At 37.5% G+C, this 17,458-nt stretch overlaps 1 protein-coding gene across 1 annotated transcript in view; it reads left to right on the top strand.

Annotated features, from left to right (window-relative positions):
* Positions 1 to 521: 521 nt before the first annotated feature.
* RAPH1 (Ras association (RalGDS/AF-6) and pleckstrin homology domains 1) overlaps positions 522 to 17,458 on the top strand; it is a gene marked incomplete at its 3' end in the record, with an annotated part of 34,348 nt that continues 17,411 nt past the window's right edge. Inside the window, exons 1-2 of the mRNA XM_010289901.1 lie at positions 522 to 590; positions 7,510 to 7,584. Coding sequence (XP_010288203.1) covers positions 522 to 590; positions 7,510 to 7,584 — 144 coding nt within the window. The remainder of the gene's footprint in view (positions 591 to 7,509; positions 7,585 to 17,458) is intronic.

Here is a 17,458-nt window from a genome sequence, read left to right as displayed (position 1 = left end):
ATGTTATTTACTGGTATGGAGGAACTGACATGGGAAGCAGATAAGCTTGTGTAAAGTGACAGTATGTTTTTTTCTATTTGTAGTGTTTAGAGAATTTAACTCACTTGTTGGTTTAGTGAGCAAGTGGTTGTGAAAAGAGAATGTTACCTGGGTTTGTTTTCTGATTTGTTCCAAAGGTAAAAAAAGTGTGTTGTGTGCCTGCAGATGTTTTACTCTAGTGTTTTTATCTGAGATTACTCTCTACCCTCTTACTGTGGTTGAAAACATGCTTGTATCCTATCTCCTCCCTTCCCATAGAAGAGAGCCTGAGTCTCCTCTTGTCTTCAAATAATTGATCATTTGTCCATAAGAAATTTGGATGAGGGCCACTGCAACATCTTAATCCAGTTTTGCTGTCTTTGCTTAAGTTAATTGCCATCACTGCTTCTTTCTTCACTCTTCTGAGCGATAATAAAGCCTTTCTTTCTCCTTCCTCCCTTTCCCCTCTTCTCCTTTTGTTTCCCTACATTTTTACTGTTTCTATGGGACATTCCATCAATCAGTCCAAGCATGCCATTAACTTTCCAGAAGAGGAAGCTGGAATGACCCTTGTAAGTTATGACAGGTTTATAAGGCTTATGTTTATGTCAATAGTTGTGATTTTTATGCTGAGGGCAAATTGACACATTAGTGATTTGAGTTTAATTCATTAGTATCCCAACAGTGCAGTAGGGTATCCATGTATATCATTACAGTCAAGTTTTTTATTCCTCTTTATCACTGCCTATTGTCTAGTTATTAATTGGGCAACACTACTTAAAATACACTTAATGCTTTTTCTGAAGCATGATTGCTCTTGGCAGTCACAGAATCAGAGTCATTTAGGTTGGAAAAGACCTTTTAAGATTATCGAGTCCAACTGTTAACCTAACACTGCCAGGTCTACTACTAAACCATGTCCCTAAGCACCACATCTACATGACTTTTAAATACCCCCAAGGATGGTGACTCAACCACTTCCCTGGGCAGCCTGTTCCAATGCTTGACAACCGTTCTGGTGAAGAAATTTTTCCTAATATCCAGTCTAAACCTCCCCTGGCGCAACTTGAGGCCATTTCTTCTTGTCCTATGGCTTGTTACTTGGGAGAAGAGACTGACACCCACCTCACCACAACCCCCTTTCAGGTAGTTGTAGCGCGTGGTAAGGTCTCCCCTCAGCCTCATCTTCTCCAGGCTAAACCACCCCCATTACAAAGGAAAGCAGAAAATGGATTTTTTTTAATTAGATGGTCATCATTTTATATTGTGTGCTCTTATACATCCCATATAAATACATAATCTCAGAGTTTGCAAAGAAAAATTTCAGGTCTCCTTTCCTATCTTTGTCCCACTTCGGGATGAAATTACAAAAAATATGTTTAAACAGTTTTTAATTCTTGAGTTCTCTTGAAAATAGTGGATTCTAATACTTTAAGCTGGAGTCTAAAAAATTCAACATACTGATATAGCTGAAATGAAAGCTATAGTAGTTATCTTTTCAACAAAGTTTTGCAAGGAAACAGCTCTCTTGGACACTGCTTACTCAGTTTGCCTCATTTCAGTTAGTTTCTTAGAGACAGAAGGAGGCTTTATAAAAAAGATTTTTGTAGCGTTTCTCAATGGTCATTAAATCTGGAATAGTAGCACAAGAGTGCCACCAGCTGGTTTAATTAGGTTTGTATGTTAATGTTAAATTGTTGAAGAGTTTTGCATGAAATGTGGCAAGGTATTTATGTACACAAGTCCTCAGTGTACTTTGTATTGTTTTTTTTTAATGTACTGAGGTAAGTTATTTTGTTGTACATACCTTGAGTTAATAATGTCTTTGAACCTACAGATAATATTTAACCAGAAAGGAGTTTTTTCTGTTGTAACATACTTAGGCATTAGAACAATAAGATTAAAATACCTTAGAAGATTGCCACGTTGTCGTCTTCTTACACGTGCCACCCAGGTTTTATTCATTATTTGTTAATTGACAGTGTAAAGAATATATTTGGCACCTTTCATTTTGTATTGTACTGTTTTTAAACCTGCATGTATGTATTCCGAGCCCTTACCTTAAAATTAGAGGAATTCAATACAACTGTATCTTAGCAATGAGATTGAATCTTTCTAAATTTGTCCCACTTCTGTACTGAGTGGTAGTCAGGTGTGTAAAAAGAACATGGATCAGTGTTTGATATGAATCTGATTGTCAAGGTTTTGCAAAAATGTGCAAGTAGAATTGAAGAAATGAGGCAATGTATATAGCATGTTACCTGTGAAGGAATGGCCTGCTACAGTTGCAAGATGGGCTACACAGACTGCATCTTTCAGAACCTAGCTAGACAGCTCAGTTTATCACCTCTTCTAAAAGGATCTTTACTTCTTAAAATATATCCATGAGTTACTGTCTGCAAAAAAATAATTCTAATATGTTCAGTGTTAGTAATTCAGTGTTGGTTTAGAAATAATTTCAATGATTGCTTTTGTGTGTTTCATTTCTTGGGGGTTTTTTGTGGGTTTTTTTCAAACTGGCTTCTATCCTAAGACCTTCAAACCTTAAGAATTAGAACAACCCACTGAACTTTTCATAAAGGAACTGGCGGGGATAATAGGGGAGAAAATCTTGAGCTTTTGGCCATGTAGGGGGTTACTTGTCATTTAGTATAGTGTAATCAATTATATTCTGAGTATTTGAAAGGTATTTTCATTTTCCTGGTAGTCCATCTGTTCTATTATGTTTAGCAAACATGTTTTGTAGATGTAGAGTTGGTGATTGGTATGAAGATATTTCAGCATTGAAAAAACATTCTGGCATAAGCAACTACTTGTATGTAAGAGGAGTATTGTGTTGAGTTCTCTGAAAACACTGTGAAATGCAATATTCAACAGCTGTCCATGAACTTCTGGTATTTAGGCCTGAAAATAGTGGATGTTACATTCCTATCTTCAAAAAAAGGATATAGGAAACCTTTGAAGTCCAAAACATAATTTGGAACATGACTATATTCCATGTTTTTATAAACATCAAGGCTAGCTGTCTTTCCTGAATGAACTACATGAGAAAACTATTTAAAATTTTTTGTTTTAACAGCATCTACAAGTTTTAAATTTTAATGTTAATTTTACCCAAATCTAATTTTCTGTGTTGTGATTATCCGTACCAGCTGAAGTTTGTTATGGAGACATTAGTAGGCTTATTTATATGCTTTTTTTTGTTAGTTCTGAAATTTTGATCACCATAGTCCATCTTTTAATGTAAAAATGTTTCTGTACTTTTTGTGCACTGTCACTTTGTCACCCCTTGACATAGATCACTAGGCTATGGTATTTTGAGTTCTGCCTGAGTAGTGGTTGGTGTTAGATTAACTGGGAATCCTAAGTGGAGTCTGGCTCTGTATTCACCATTTAAAATATCAAGATATAAGTGTGGGTTTTAAAATTCTTCTATTGACAGAGTGATTTTGTAGATCCCCTTTTGGTAGAAAATTTTAACATCTGCTAATGCCTATTAAGTGAATTTTTTCTACCTCTAGTGGAAATAACTTTGTGAAGCTTTTTCAGTTGCACTGCATTTGCATCAGTCATTTTATACAAAAACGTATGAAAAGGTATGGCTGTAATTCATGGCTGTACTTTATTGAGAAAGCTAGCCTGTACATAAAAAAATACAGCTTTATAATTCTTCTACTAGAAGGCTTTTTAGCCAGCTCTGAACAGTGCACATGTTATATGCTATTTGGGTTTGCACCCTTAGTTGAGTGCTGGCCTAGAAATATGCAATCTTTAAAGAATTTGGTAAATAAATTAGGCATCAAGTCTTTGACTCAGTGTTACTCATGTTGAATAAGCTTCACTGAGTATTTTAGTGAATGCAGCGATTAAATAGCCTTCCGACACTGTTGCAACCTAGCTCGTATATAATTTCATGCCTATTATAAAGAATTGCATGTTTCTGCCTTCTCTGAAGCTTTTGTCAAATTTTGATACTTCTATGATGTTTCAAACTACTTTTACCTTCCAAGGATAATTTAATATTCTGGTTGCATGAAGATTTAAAAAATTTAAAACTGAAAATACCCATTATGAGAAATTAAGGCCTTGTACTGTGGAAGCAATCAGCTTACTGCAACAGGATAGAAAGATTATTGGCATTGCAGGGAGGTGTGAGGGGGACGGGACATACTACTTTGTGTAGCTGGAATTGTTTTTATATCCTAAATGAACTTATGATGATGCACTGGGGGGTAGACCTCTGTTGCCAGGGCATGACTTCTCTTTTTGTGATGGGAGCAAGTAGGAGGAGAACAGATGCTTTTCATGGTGGAAGACTAGAACTACCTAGGAGTAATTGATGTTTTTTGTTTGTTCATCCTAGACTTCATTGGTGTTATTTTTAGTCAGAGAAAATACTTGGGGCAGAAAAGTAGGTTAATTTATTTGGAAAGATCAAGCATTTATATTGTCAGAGCTTGGATACATATTTGATCTCCTGAAGTAGAGAGGAAGAGTGGGCTACTTAGATCCTCTCTGTGGTCCAATGTGATTGTAGTATCTTAAGACAAAAAATAACAAAATATTTATCTTTCCCTGAACAATGGACTGTTCCCAGGAGCCTGGTCTGTTCCCCTCAAAGCTTGATGTTTAAGCTGAAGTCTTTCCTTTGAAATGGACTAAATGCTTTAAAGCTATGGATTGTGAGAGTAACACATTGTTGTTCTAAAATGAAACTTACTTTTTTTTTCTTTCTCTAGTAGTTTGTGCAGGTCAAATATTTTAAAAATGTTATGTGCACATAGTTGTTGTTCAGCCAATCTGTAATTCCTAGAACTTGGGTTTTCCTGTTACTTTGCTATTTGTGCTCATTCTAACTTGTGGGTATCTGCAGTACTGCAGAATGTGTTACACAGTAGGAAGGGGCCATGGACAAAAGGTGTCTGGCAAAGAACTCTTGTCTTTGTGTTCTAGACATGTCTCTCCAGCTAAAACTCACATGGGTAGTTGATGTCACACTGTTATTTCACATTTTACTGGCCAACACCTGTTCCCATGAAATACCGTCATTCTTGATTTCCAGAATAACATTCCTGGGGTTATTTCATATTTTCATATTTTGCTGCAGGTCTGGAAAGCAGTATTAGCAAAGTCCTCAGTGGTTATTATTTTGTAAGAAATATATGGTGTTCCCATTTCTGGAAAAAATAAAAGTTCCTTAGTGGAGAAAAGCTCCACTGTACTTAAATGCAAGATGGCAACAGCCAAAATGACCAATGATAGGAAGGAGGTTAAATGATCTGCCTTGAGCTTCTCTGTAGCAGAAATATTCTCCAGCAAATAATATTTCCTTTAAGGAGCAATTCAATATCCCTTCTTTATACTGACACTATTGTTGACTGGTAGGTTAAGAAGAGAAGGTGGCTAAACCCCAAGGAAAAGGCTACAAATGTACACAGTAATGTTCTTTCTACGGCAGTGCTCCATTCATCAAGAAAAAGTGATCCATATTAACTAGAATTTGTGATGTCTGAGAAGAACTCTATCAAGAAACTCTTTTAAAGAACTTTCTTGAACTTGTCTTTGGATTTTTATGTATATTTTTGAGCTCTGCATTGAGCCAACCAATTTATTCCAGAAGTTCTGTAGTAATATGTTGTAATGAGACCATTCTAAAATGACTGTGTGTGAAGTTAGAGCTTCTGTGTAGGAAAGGATGCAATTGAGAGTAAAAATGCACCTAGCAGAAATCATAAAAAGAGAATCAGTCTGCCTTCAAGTTAAGCAAAGCTGTATTATTCACCAGCAATATTAGCATTGCCTCAGGCTTGCTCAGGCTGAGTAAACGAACTGTTCTTTAAATGATAGCCTTTCTTAAGTATCATTGAAGTTGCTGGAAATCCTGTGTGTGTAGAAAAAGCAGAATGTATTATTTCATTGGACCCGATGATATGATTATGTCAGGAAGTCTAATCTGAGAATTCTGTATGACTATAAACAAAGCATGAGACCTTTTAATTATACCAGTTCCTGCATCACAAAGCTCAGATCAGTATGTGCTTGAGGTGTGAAAAATTTGTCACTAGGCAGCACTGCTGTGCTTCTAAAACATACGATGTAGACACAGCCAGTAATTAACCTGGAGGCAGAAAAATCTTCATTCAGTTTGTAGCATAACCTGTGTCTGTATTAGTGGCTAAGTACCAGATAGAGCTTGGACTGGAGCCTAGATTTTACTTCAGATGCCGTGTAGAGTCTTTTCTGAGTTGTAACGTCTGAAGCCTGCTAAAGAACCTTGATTACTCATCCCAGCATGTGGCAGTCAAATCAAGTAAACTCTGCTTGCAGGAACTGTATGCACCAAAATATTTGATATTGCCTTGCATGAAGTTGTAGACATGGTCTCTTAATTTTTTTTCAGGAGACTATACCTTATTGTGGCTCTTAAGAAGAGACAGGGATGCTGTGCTGCTAATTATTAAACAGGAGTATAGTAGGCTGCTCAGTTGTCATGCCTTGTTCTATGTAGCATTGGACCGATTAACACAAATAAAGCTGAGGCAGCTGCAGCCACATGGGACAAAATTTGCAGTACAGTGGTGATACACAGGAGATGTACTTAATACTCTTAAGTGCCGCAGTATTAGCCTAATTTCCTTAACAGACTTGTGACTCTGTGGTTCTGCAAATTCCTGTGGGCTGATGGTTTTGTTGTTCCTCTGTAGCAGATGCTAGAGAAGATAATCACACTGTTAACTGTCATTAACTGATTTTTGCCTTTTGAGAAGTTCTTCTCTACTGGTTGCTACTGATTTTGCTTCCCCTTTTTAGATAGATTAAAACATATTTTCTGCTAATTTCTTTTCCAAAAGAAATATGGGGATTTGTTTCTAACTTCTTGGCTTATATAATTTGGACTGTATAACAGAAGAGAGACTTAAGTCCTTTAAAAAAGAAAGAAAAAAAATTAACTGTAAGTCAGGTTTGGATTATTACTATGGTAACACTTTTTTTTCTTTAACTGTGGAAGCAGCAGCCAGTGTAGAAAGGATGAAACTAGTTCCTTGTCTCCAAGATGACCAATTTTTAGTGGCTTTATGTTTGCGTAATGAAATTAGAATGTTCGGTTTTGGAAGACTGGATAGGATTTTGAAAAGCTGCTGTAAGTGCATGTTTTCTTACTTCTGTAGTTCTAAACGTCTTTAAAAATAAGTTGTCTCTTGCAGAAGAGAAACCAGTGGCAGGTAAGCAAATATTTTCTTAATTCTATTGTGTGACATTTTGTACACGGGAAGATTAAAACAGTGTTCTCTATTAGCACAACTGCTTTTATACTAGTGTGTTAGGCTCATAGTGTTTGGGAATGTTCACGTTTTTTATGGGTGGGAAATGAAGTGATGATGTAGGGTTTTTTTCCTTAAACTCTACTTTATCTTCTGTAATCAAGACACTATAAAGTTACTATACTGACTTCTTTTGACTTAATGTTCTTTCTCTTTCTTTCTGCACAAGCACTCCTATTTGGACAGGGAAACCTCCCTCCTTCTGAGAAACATTGCAGGAAAGCCTTCTCATTTGCTGACCAAGGTGATGCTTCTTCTTTCCACCTGTATGTGACTATGTAGAAAGAATGCTTTTGGTGTGTGCTATGCTCCTCCCACCCCTGCCCTTTCCAGGAACCTGTGCATTTGCTTATGAGATTTTCCTGATAGTCCAAGGTGCCTTTAAAGGCTGAATTTTATTGTTTGTTTTTGCAGATTTATCGAAATCTTTAAGTTCTTGGCAAATACTTAATTTCAGCAGGTAAAATGCCTTAGCTGAAAAGGAAATGTCCTGAGCTATAAGTTCTTTTGTTCTGTTTCTATGGAACAAAATATTTCCATTTTTTGTTGGAGTAGGCCAATCTATTTCCATTCACTAGTTTAAAAAAAAAAAAAAAATCACAACTGTGGAAAGTAATGGAGTATTCGGTACTGTTAAAAGGCAGTAGTATCCTTAAAATAAGTTCACTTGCAGTATTGAAAATAAACTGTAGTAATGGGATTATTTTTTTTTTAAGAATTTGAATGCTGTCTTGATATAATGTGGGGAGAATATCCTAGTAAGACAGTGGTCTAATGATCCAGATAAGTACAAATCCTAATTATAAATTCATTTTCTTTACAGGAAAGAGGTGAATAATGTACTAAGAGAGCACAAATTGCCATTCAGTTTAACAATTACATTTTCTATATATATTTCCTTTTGAAACTAGAGTAGGAGGGATGGAACAAGCTGTAAATCTCCTTGATGAAAAAACAAGCTGGGATGAAGAATATACAGCTTCACATTGTTGAGAAAACTTTGAATCTTCATCATGTCTGATGCTACTGCAAACCACCGCTTGGGTTGTTTTTCTAAAATAGGCACTGTAGAGGAGAAACCTCAGGCAAGCCTGAAGTGGGAAAAAATGTACCTTGGTGACTTCAAAACAATAAGGATAATGTTTGCTGAGCATAAGCAGTCTGTATTTTACAATGAAAGTTTAGAACTGTTTTACTGCTTTTTCTTAAATACCTTAACATTCTTCTTAAAATGCTCAGCATGCATCTTGACAGCAAATTTTCAGGCTGTCTGCTAGAGGAGTATAAATAGCCAAAACCAAGTAATTTTCTGCTCTTGTGATTGTTTTGTGTAAAACTTAAGTCCATGCCTCTTTCTTCTCCCCGCCATCAGCTCCTTGCCCCTGCATGCCCAACAAAGCAAATGGCCACCAAACCTTGCTTGATTGCAAATAGATTAACAATGGCTGTGGCACAAATAGAAAACATAATTTTCTCTCTTTCATCTCCATGTGTTTTCATATCCTCCCTTCTGTTTTTTATCTACAGAATGAGTGTTGGTTAGCATATGGAACTTCAATTAAAAAAATGCATAAGATATTAAGTCCGTTGTGTCATATTACCATGGACTGCCTCCTATCAGTGATTCTAATAGACTCCTGAAGTTAAATGTTTGGAGTTCTAAGCCTCTGTCTGGGCGTATTAGACTTTGTAGCCCTTCGAGTCAGGTGCTTTTGGTGAGCTTGCTGATGTTCTGAGGATAAAGTTTGTTGTTAGCTCAGCTTAGGACTGTTTTAGTACAGCTGTACCCTCTATTTCTGACTGCTGAGCATGCAGTCCTGGTGTGGATATCTACTGGTTCTCTTCTGACCTGCTGCAGAGAGAAATACCTTTAGTAAAATGATGAAATGGAAGTTCACTTTGCTGCTTTGATCTCTTCAGCTTGCTGTAACATTAGGTAAGCCCCAGTATGAGAGAAGCAGTCCCAAGAAATGGGGCTTTGCCTTGCAATTGTAGCAAGGTGTTATAACAGTTAACTGCAGGATCATGTTGCAGCACTAGTATGTCAAGTATTTCTTATTGTCTTACTGTTACTTGTATTCTTCCCCTTCTTTAATCTGTCTACCGCTTATATTGAGACTAAGACACTTTAGGGGAATAATACTATTTTTACCCTCTGATAATATAACTAGTTGTAAAAATTCTAGTCATGGACCAGATTTGTTTTGCATTACAACTATGCACAAACACAGTTCTTGTCGCAGCATAGGGCAGCACAGAAAATGATCTATTCATTGTGGTGGTCTCTTCATTTTTAAACATAATGCCCTATGTTATTGTTCACACACATTCAAGCCCTTTTTTTGAAAACAGAAAGAAGTGAAAGCATATTAGTGAAATAAGTTATTGAATATGGAAAATAAAGCAATGTATCTTCAATGTCAAATCTGTAAGATTGTTTGTCTGTAGGGTTGGAATTAAGCCATCAAGTGAATACTGAAAACTAAGCTTATGGCTGTGAAATAAAGAGCACATACAAATAATTTTGAGAGTATTTCAGGGCTCAAATATATCCCAGTTTAGGACATGAAAATAGGAAATAGAAATGTAACATGCTGGATTTTGAAGTTACCATTTCTTCTGTTATTCTGATGCGTGTGAAGCTGAAGGTGATCAGGAAGCCAGATGGTGGTGATGTAATGATGTAATGCTTCAGATATGTATGTCAGCATCTGGAGGAAAGGAATCATGTTATGCCCTCTCTTCCCAAATATATAGTACTTCATTATTCTTTTCTTGTTGACTCGAAAGGCACATATTCTTCTTCCAAATGTTGGTTCCCCTGGTTTGTAGATTTTGGTTACTACGGCACTGTAATCCCTTCAGACCTTTGAATAAATCAGTTGTGAAGCTGGCTTTATGCGTCTTAGGTCAACCTGATTCAGATGCGTTCATTCTTGAATGAAGCATCTGTTTGAGATTTTTTTTTAATGAAGTTTAAAAATACAGCAATTTATTTCTAATCTGCAAAGGATGTAAGCATAATGTGGAAACTCCAGCCTCCTACAGCCAGTTTTTGAGGAAGTTGTGATGGCCACACGTGGAAACCACAGAAAGGATGTGGGTGGTTAGTGGCAGGGTTTTGTGCGATGCTGAAAATGATGATATAAAATTTTTATTCAACAAGCTGCTTTATACTAATCCGCTGTGATCGGCATGATGTTCCTGTGTAATTTTAATGTAACCTCTGTCTTGGAATGAATTATAATAAGCTATTGCGGATACATTGTTAGACAAACAGCCTATGTCCTCAAATCTGTGTTTCTGCCCTGACTCCTTCCCAGTCAGTCCTAGTGCCCCATCTGCTACGCTGTAGTTTTCTTTCCACTCTCAAACTTCCTTACCATGGTTTCTAAGGCTTATTCTCCCTCCTGGTTTGTTTTTTTTTTCCTCTCCCCTTTCTTACTTTTTCCTGGTCTCAGATCTAGTACCTTTGATACTAGATGAAGTAACTATAACTGTAAAATAACTATTTGCCTTAGGTAGCCCCAATGAGAAGCCTGGCCTAGAGCAGTTAACGAGTAGATCCTATTCAGGGGCAAGCAGGAAGATCATCTAGTGCCGATGGATGCTTCAAGGGATAATGAGCCAGTGAAATTTCTTGCAAATTTTTGAGGTTTTTTTTCTTCATTGCCCTTCTTTCAGAGGGACAGCAGAATGTATGTCCCTGCTGAATAAGATTTTATTCTGCCATACCTTAGAGCATAATTTCAAAATGGCCTGAAGACTAGCTGCAGGCCATTAACCAGTGGTGCACCCCAGAGGTCAATACTGGGTCCAGTACTTTTCAACATCTTCATTAATGATTAGGATGATGGGGCAAATGCTAACCTGATTTCTGGCTCAGGCTTGGACTAAGTCCCCCACCTCTGGCCCAGACCAAAAACTACTCCTCAGCACTGATCTCTTTGCTCCAGCTTGCCTTTGGCTGCCTAATTCCAGCACCACTCCAGTGAGCCTCTAGGTGCTCTTTTGCTCAGCCCTAACCCTGTAGACAAGCTAACCCTCATAGACAAGCTGTTGATGTATGGGATGGATAAGCAGACAGTGGGGTGGACTGAAAACTGTCTGAATGGCCAGCCCCAACGGTGGTGACCAGTGGCACCAAGTATAGTTTGATGGCAGTAACTAGCAGTGTATCCCAGGGGTCAGTACTGTGTGTAGTCCTCTTTAACATCTTCATTGCTGATCTGGATGATGGGACAGAGTGTGCCCTCAGCAAGTTTGCTGATGACACCAAACTGGGAGGTATGGCTGTCATGCCAGAGGGTCGTGCTGCCATTTAGAGGGACTTAAGCAGGCTGGAGAAACGGGCTGACAGGAACTTTGCAAAGCTCAACAGAGGGAAGTGTGAAGTTCTGCACTTGGGGAGGAGCAACCCCATACATGAGTCCATGCTGAGGATCACCCAGCTGGAGAGCAGCTTGGCAGAAAAGGACCTGGGAGTTCTGGCAGACACCAAGTTGACCATGAGCCAGCAGTGTGCCCTTGCAGCAAGGAAGGCTAACTATCTTAGGCTGCATTGGGGGCAGGTGGGTGAAGGCGATCCTTTCCCTCTACTCGGCACTGGTGAGGCCACACCTGGAGTAATGTGTCCAGTTCTGGGCTCCCCAGTACAAAGCATTTACGGAGCTACTGAAAAGAGTTCAGCAAAGGGCCACGAAGGTGATGAAGGGACTGGAGCATCTCTTCTGTGAGGAGAGGCTGAGAGAGCTGGGACTGTTCAGCCTGGCAAAGAGAAGGCTTGGGGGGGATCTCATCATGTGTACAAATATCTGAAGAGAGGGTGTAAAGAAGATGGGTTGGAGCCAGGCTGTTTTCATTAGTGCCCAGTTACAGGACCAGAGGTGATGGGCACAAATTGAAACACAGGATGCTCTGTCTGAATATCAGGAAACAATTTTTTACAGTGAGAGTGACTGAGCACTGCCACAGGTTCCCAGAGAGGTTGTGGAGTCTCCATCCTTGGAGATACTCTGAAACCATCTGGACACGGTCCTGGGCACCTGGGTCTAGGTGGCTGTGCTTGGGGGGGGGAGTTGGACAAGATGATCTCAGCCATTCTGTGAAAAGTATGAAAAACAGATTTCCCAGGGATAAGGACATCCCTATTTTTTTAATATGGCCAAACTTAACTTTTGCTTTTCCTCATCCTTTGAGGTAGCTGAGGTACTGGTTTTGCATCATCTCTTCCTCAACTTCAATTCGAGATAGACACTAGCATCGCAGTTTTCTTCTCAACCAATTGGTTTAATGATATTACAAGCAAATAACGTTCTGATCTTGTTAAAGTTGCACAGTGGTTCTCTTTAATAAGAAGCAGCACTGCCAAGTTTGTCTGTGAAAATTTCCTTGCATCACATTTCTAGCATTAACACTTTGCCAAATAGTATATGTTATGTAGTATGGCCCCATATCAATGGGGGGAAATGTGAAAAGCTTAAGTACTGGGTAACTTGTGATCAAGCACAAGGGAAGTTCTGGAGAGATTCATAGATACCGTTATTCATTTAAGTTCATAAGCAACTGCCACCTATCTCTTGGCCTTCCTTCTTTGCCCTAATAGACTGTGGGGGAAAAGATCTTTTCTGTAGGAACTTGTGACAAGAGCCAGTGTGACTTTGAGATGCATTTAAAATATAACTGCTGCTTTCCAATTTTCATTCAGAAGACATCTTCTGTGTTGGAGTTAGACTTCTAATAGCAAAAAGTTTGTGAATGGTGCACAGAAGTAGATCAAAGGAAAAATATGGCACTACCCCAGTGTCATGTCATTGTAATATTTAAAAAATTTGCAGGTGAATAATTCTCAGACACAACCCACAAAACTACTACTGCTTTACCTGCATTTCCATATTTATTAACATGATACAATGTGACAATATCTCAGGAATGTGCCAGAGATATAGAAAACCCTGTATTAAGTTGGGAAGGAAGGAGGAAATCTTTGATGACTCTCCGTTAAGGAGGATGGACCCTTCACTGGGAAAAATGGCTGCTGTACACTCACATTTAGTGAGCTTTGAAAAAGAGTAATGTCTTTTTTCCCTTCCTGCTCTGCTCATATAGGTTATTCTGGATTATTTTGAGCAGAAATGTAATAAAACATATGTTTTTGAGAATGCTCGTGAGCTACTACTGTAAACACAAGTTCACTGTTTATAAATGGGCTGTGCCAACATTGCCACACATGGTTTTTCAGGGTAGGGGTGTTCTGCCTGTCCTAATGAGTTTATCAAGAAATACAGAAAAACTGCTGTTAGTGTTCACTCATTGGCCTTTCCCCTTCCAGTGCTGATCACATACACACTTGTTCTAGTGGTCCTTTTTTTTTAATAATAAATGAAAACAACCAACAGAAAACACTTCATTAATGTGATTAATGTTCTGATTGATACACAGTAAACATGGGGCTAATAAAGATGTCTTGAAGTTTTGGGGAATTAGGTACAAATTGAGATGTTAATATGGTGTTCTCAAGTAACAGGAACCTGTGTTTCAATAAAAACTCTGCAGGAAGGAGAGTCCTTGCAAAATAAGTGATTGCCTTTCTACCTGAGGCTAGACTGTAGCTAGGAAAATGAACAGTGGATACTTGGTTCTAGTCCTTCAGAAGTCAATGTGACTTGTGTTTTTCGTTATCTTCTTATCTGCATTCAAAGAAAGACTTCAGAAAAAAAATTCAAATATTGAACATAAAAGAAATTTTTTCTTTTACACATGTTGTGACCTGGGTATCTACCCTGCTAATTTAAATGAAATGTGGACTTTGTTACTTACCTCTTACCATTTAATTACTAGCTTTCCTAAATACTGTAACTTTTTTCAAGTGATCTCCCCGCCCTTTTTCCATTTTCCCTGTTTTCCATTCTCCCTGTGATCTCTGTAAAAGGGATCAGTTAATGACACTTTCAAAATGTACAATGAAACAAAAAATAAAACCCTGCCTTAGAAATGTGAGGCATAAAGTCATTTGAGTAATGTCAGCTCTGTCATAGCACACATCTTGCATATTTAATGTTAAAACACAGCTGGAATATCTTTAGCCGCACATTTAACTGGGAACTGGGGCAGGAGACTGTAATTGTCATTATATTAAGGAAACCTTAACTTTAGATTTTGGGGGGTAATTCTTTCCAATATTCCAGTATAGGCTAAAAGTATTGAAAACTGAGTTCTGGTATAAAAATACAAAGAAAAATTCATTAACTTAAGACTATTGCGTTGCAGAGCCGTACTCCTTCAATTTTAGTTCACAATACATTAGGATATTTTGGATGAGCAAGTTCTTAACCCAAATATGTTGACAGGCATTCTTTAAATCAGGTGTGATGTTTTCCATAACCAAAAGTAATTTCAACTCAAAACTTTAAAATACAAGTATAACAATACTCCCAAAGTTGTTCCATTAAAGTGAGGAATTTATGTTGCAAATTTACAGGCATATGTACTGCTACTAAAAGTGAACATCCTTTTCCTGTCAGAGATAGAAATGACACTCCTTTATGTTTTGTGTTTTTACGCAGTGGGTATATGTATGCATCTCCTTTATGCTTTTCCATAGCATCTATGTGGCCATAAAGGCAGTCCTGTCACAGAGTGGATACTGCTGAATGTTTCTGCTGTGTTAATTTTCAACCAGACACCTGACTGAATTGTTTGTGTGGCCAAAGCAGCACTATGCTATAATTGAGAAATAATGCTGCGCAAGGCAGGCAGGCATATCAGCTGTATCAGATACTTACGTTGGTGTATGCCACTTGTGAAGCCATGACCTAAACAGCAGTCCTGCCATTTATGTGCATGTTTATTATGCTTTGGCAACCTAACTTGCATTGCTATTACTAGAAAGATTTACTAGCAATGGTGAAACAAATACCTAGCTTAAATATGATTTGACTGTATGTCCTGGCCTTGTTAGTTTGTGGCATTGAATAGCTTACAATTGTGGTCAGGTATTTTTGCTACCTGTCACCTTTCTTTGTGTGAAATGAAAAACGTTGTTAGCTTAGCACAAGCTGCTGGGTTGCACATCTTTCCTCCCATTGAGAAGTTGTCTTGGTTCCGTGTACAGGAGAGGAGAGAGCCTGTGTTTGTGCCTGAGTATAGTTTTGGGGTGGCTTTGATGGGGAGGGGATGTGGATAGTTGTTTTCTTGGGCCATTAGGAGAGAAACAGAATAGATTGTTACAAGTTTTGAAGGATTCTGTAATTATTAAATTATTTCATTAAGTAATCAAAATAGATAGTTGTTCCTCCTGCTTCAGTGAAACATCATTTGTCACAACAGCACTGATGCAACTAAGCACTAACTATAAAGAAAAACTTGAATAAAAATCCTTGACTACTGTGTGCTTTCAGAAATTTGTAATTCTTACTTCCTTTTTCTCTGTGCATTTTCAGTAAGTAGATTAAGACCTCTCTTTATAATTTGTTGCCAATTGAAACAGGTTCTTATTTTTATTATTGTAATTTTGGGTTTTTGTTTAAAATTAAATTTCATTTTAAATTTCATTTAAATTTAAACTGGCTTTATTAAACTCTAGTAAAGTATAAGAAATCCTGATCCCTGAACCCACATTAAAATTGAGTGGGAAATGAAAAGTAATTGGTAGGTGTTAAAGTAGTAAATCCTCAAAATCTTTTTTTGGTCTACATATTTATTTATTTTTAAAAGCATTTTAGAGAATAATGGGTTGTAAACTTGGAGATCGACAAAGATATTGAGGCTGTGTTGGCGCAGGTATATGAGAGGCCCCCAGCTGATTCCTTGTTGCTTGCTCTCTTGTTTCTGCCTGTGCAAAATTGTGCTGCTTGACTTTAGTGAAGAGCAAAACCAAATGTGCTGTCAAGCTTTGTACAGCAATAAAGGTTTATGGTTGGGTTAATGAGCAGCTTTTTTAAACCATAAATTACAGTTTCTCCGAATGTATGATAAAATTTTAAAAAAGCCTTTTGCTCTTGCTGATTTCATAATTTACAGGTGCATAGCATCACTTTTAGAAACATACAAGTATTTAAAGCCTTGTTTTTCAGTAGTAGTTTATTTCTACAGATAGATATGGTTAATGTTAAGGAAGAATATTTTAGAGTTCTAGGTGTGTTTTACATTTAAATGATTCTAGGTATCATGGCACTGTTTGTTTTTAGTAGAATGCTAATCTGATTTAACCTTGCTAAGCTATATGACACCATCTTTACGGTGAATAAAAAGCCATAGTTCCCTGTAGACTAATAAAAACCTATGTTCCTAGGTAATTGAGTTCCCAGATAATATTTCAAGCTCACACTATTTCTGCTTGTGTCAGCTTGCTGGTTCATTCTATTGAAAAGAATTATGTTTCGCACAAGGCAGCCTATTGTGCTGTCTAGCTGATTTTTGGGGGGGGGGGGTGTCACAGGTGTGAGGGAGCAAAAGTTAAGTGAGACTACATAAGTAGCATAGGGAATACCCTTTGGCAGTTAATAGGAACATTAGTTATTTACTGAAAAGTTGAAAACTTAAACTCTGGATTTCAGGACAGCTGAATCTTGACTTTTACAAGAAAAGCAACCATCTAAACACATGGTAAAGGAACCACAAATTACATTCATGCAAGAAAGCAATGCAGAACTAAGTGTCTGTGGCATGCTGAGTGTTGTTGTGATGGGCTGTGCTACTTTTGATCTGTGAAAAATCTCTAAGGAGATTGAATATTTCGGAGGGCGTTTGTTTATTCAATATGTTTCTTTATTGCTCTAGAGATTTTGAAGTAGTTATGATGCTTTTAGATGTTAGCCACAATGAACATCCACAACTGAAGATTTATAAAAGCTGAAACCTGCATATGGCATCTTAAAAAGAGTGGTTGCTTGTTTAGCTGCGTATTTCAAATTCACTGTCAACAGAAGTATCAATAATCTCCAGAAATTAAAAAATAGTATTGCTAGTCTTACAATATGCACTTTTTTTAGCATCAGCAAATATAATAGATTTAAATTATCTGGATTTTTAATGCATTTTCAGTTGTAACAAAAATAGATTACTTAAAAGAGCATCAAAGAAGAGAACACTTGTTTGCTTTATGTGTCTTAGAATAC

The sequence above is a fragment of the Phaethon lepturus genome, unplaced genomic scaffold (genome assembly GCF_000687285.1).
Source record: "Phaethon lepturus isolate BGI_N335 unplaced genomic scaffold, ASM68728v1 scaffold7016, whole genome shotgun sequence".
In the NCBI taxonomy this organism is placed as follows: domain Eukaryota; kingdom Metazoa; phylum Chordata; class Aves; order Phaethontiformes; family Phaethontidae; genus Phaethon; species Phaethon lepturus.
This window is presented reverse-complemented; position numbering and strand designations above follow the sequence as displayed.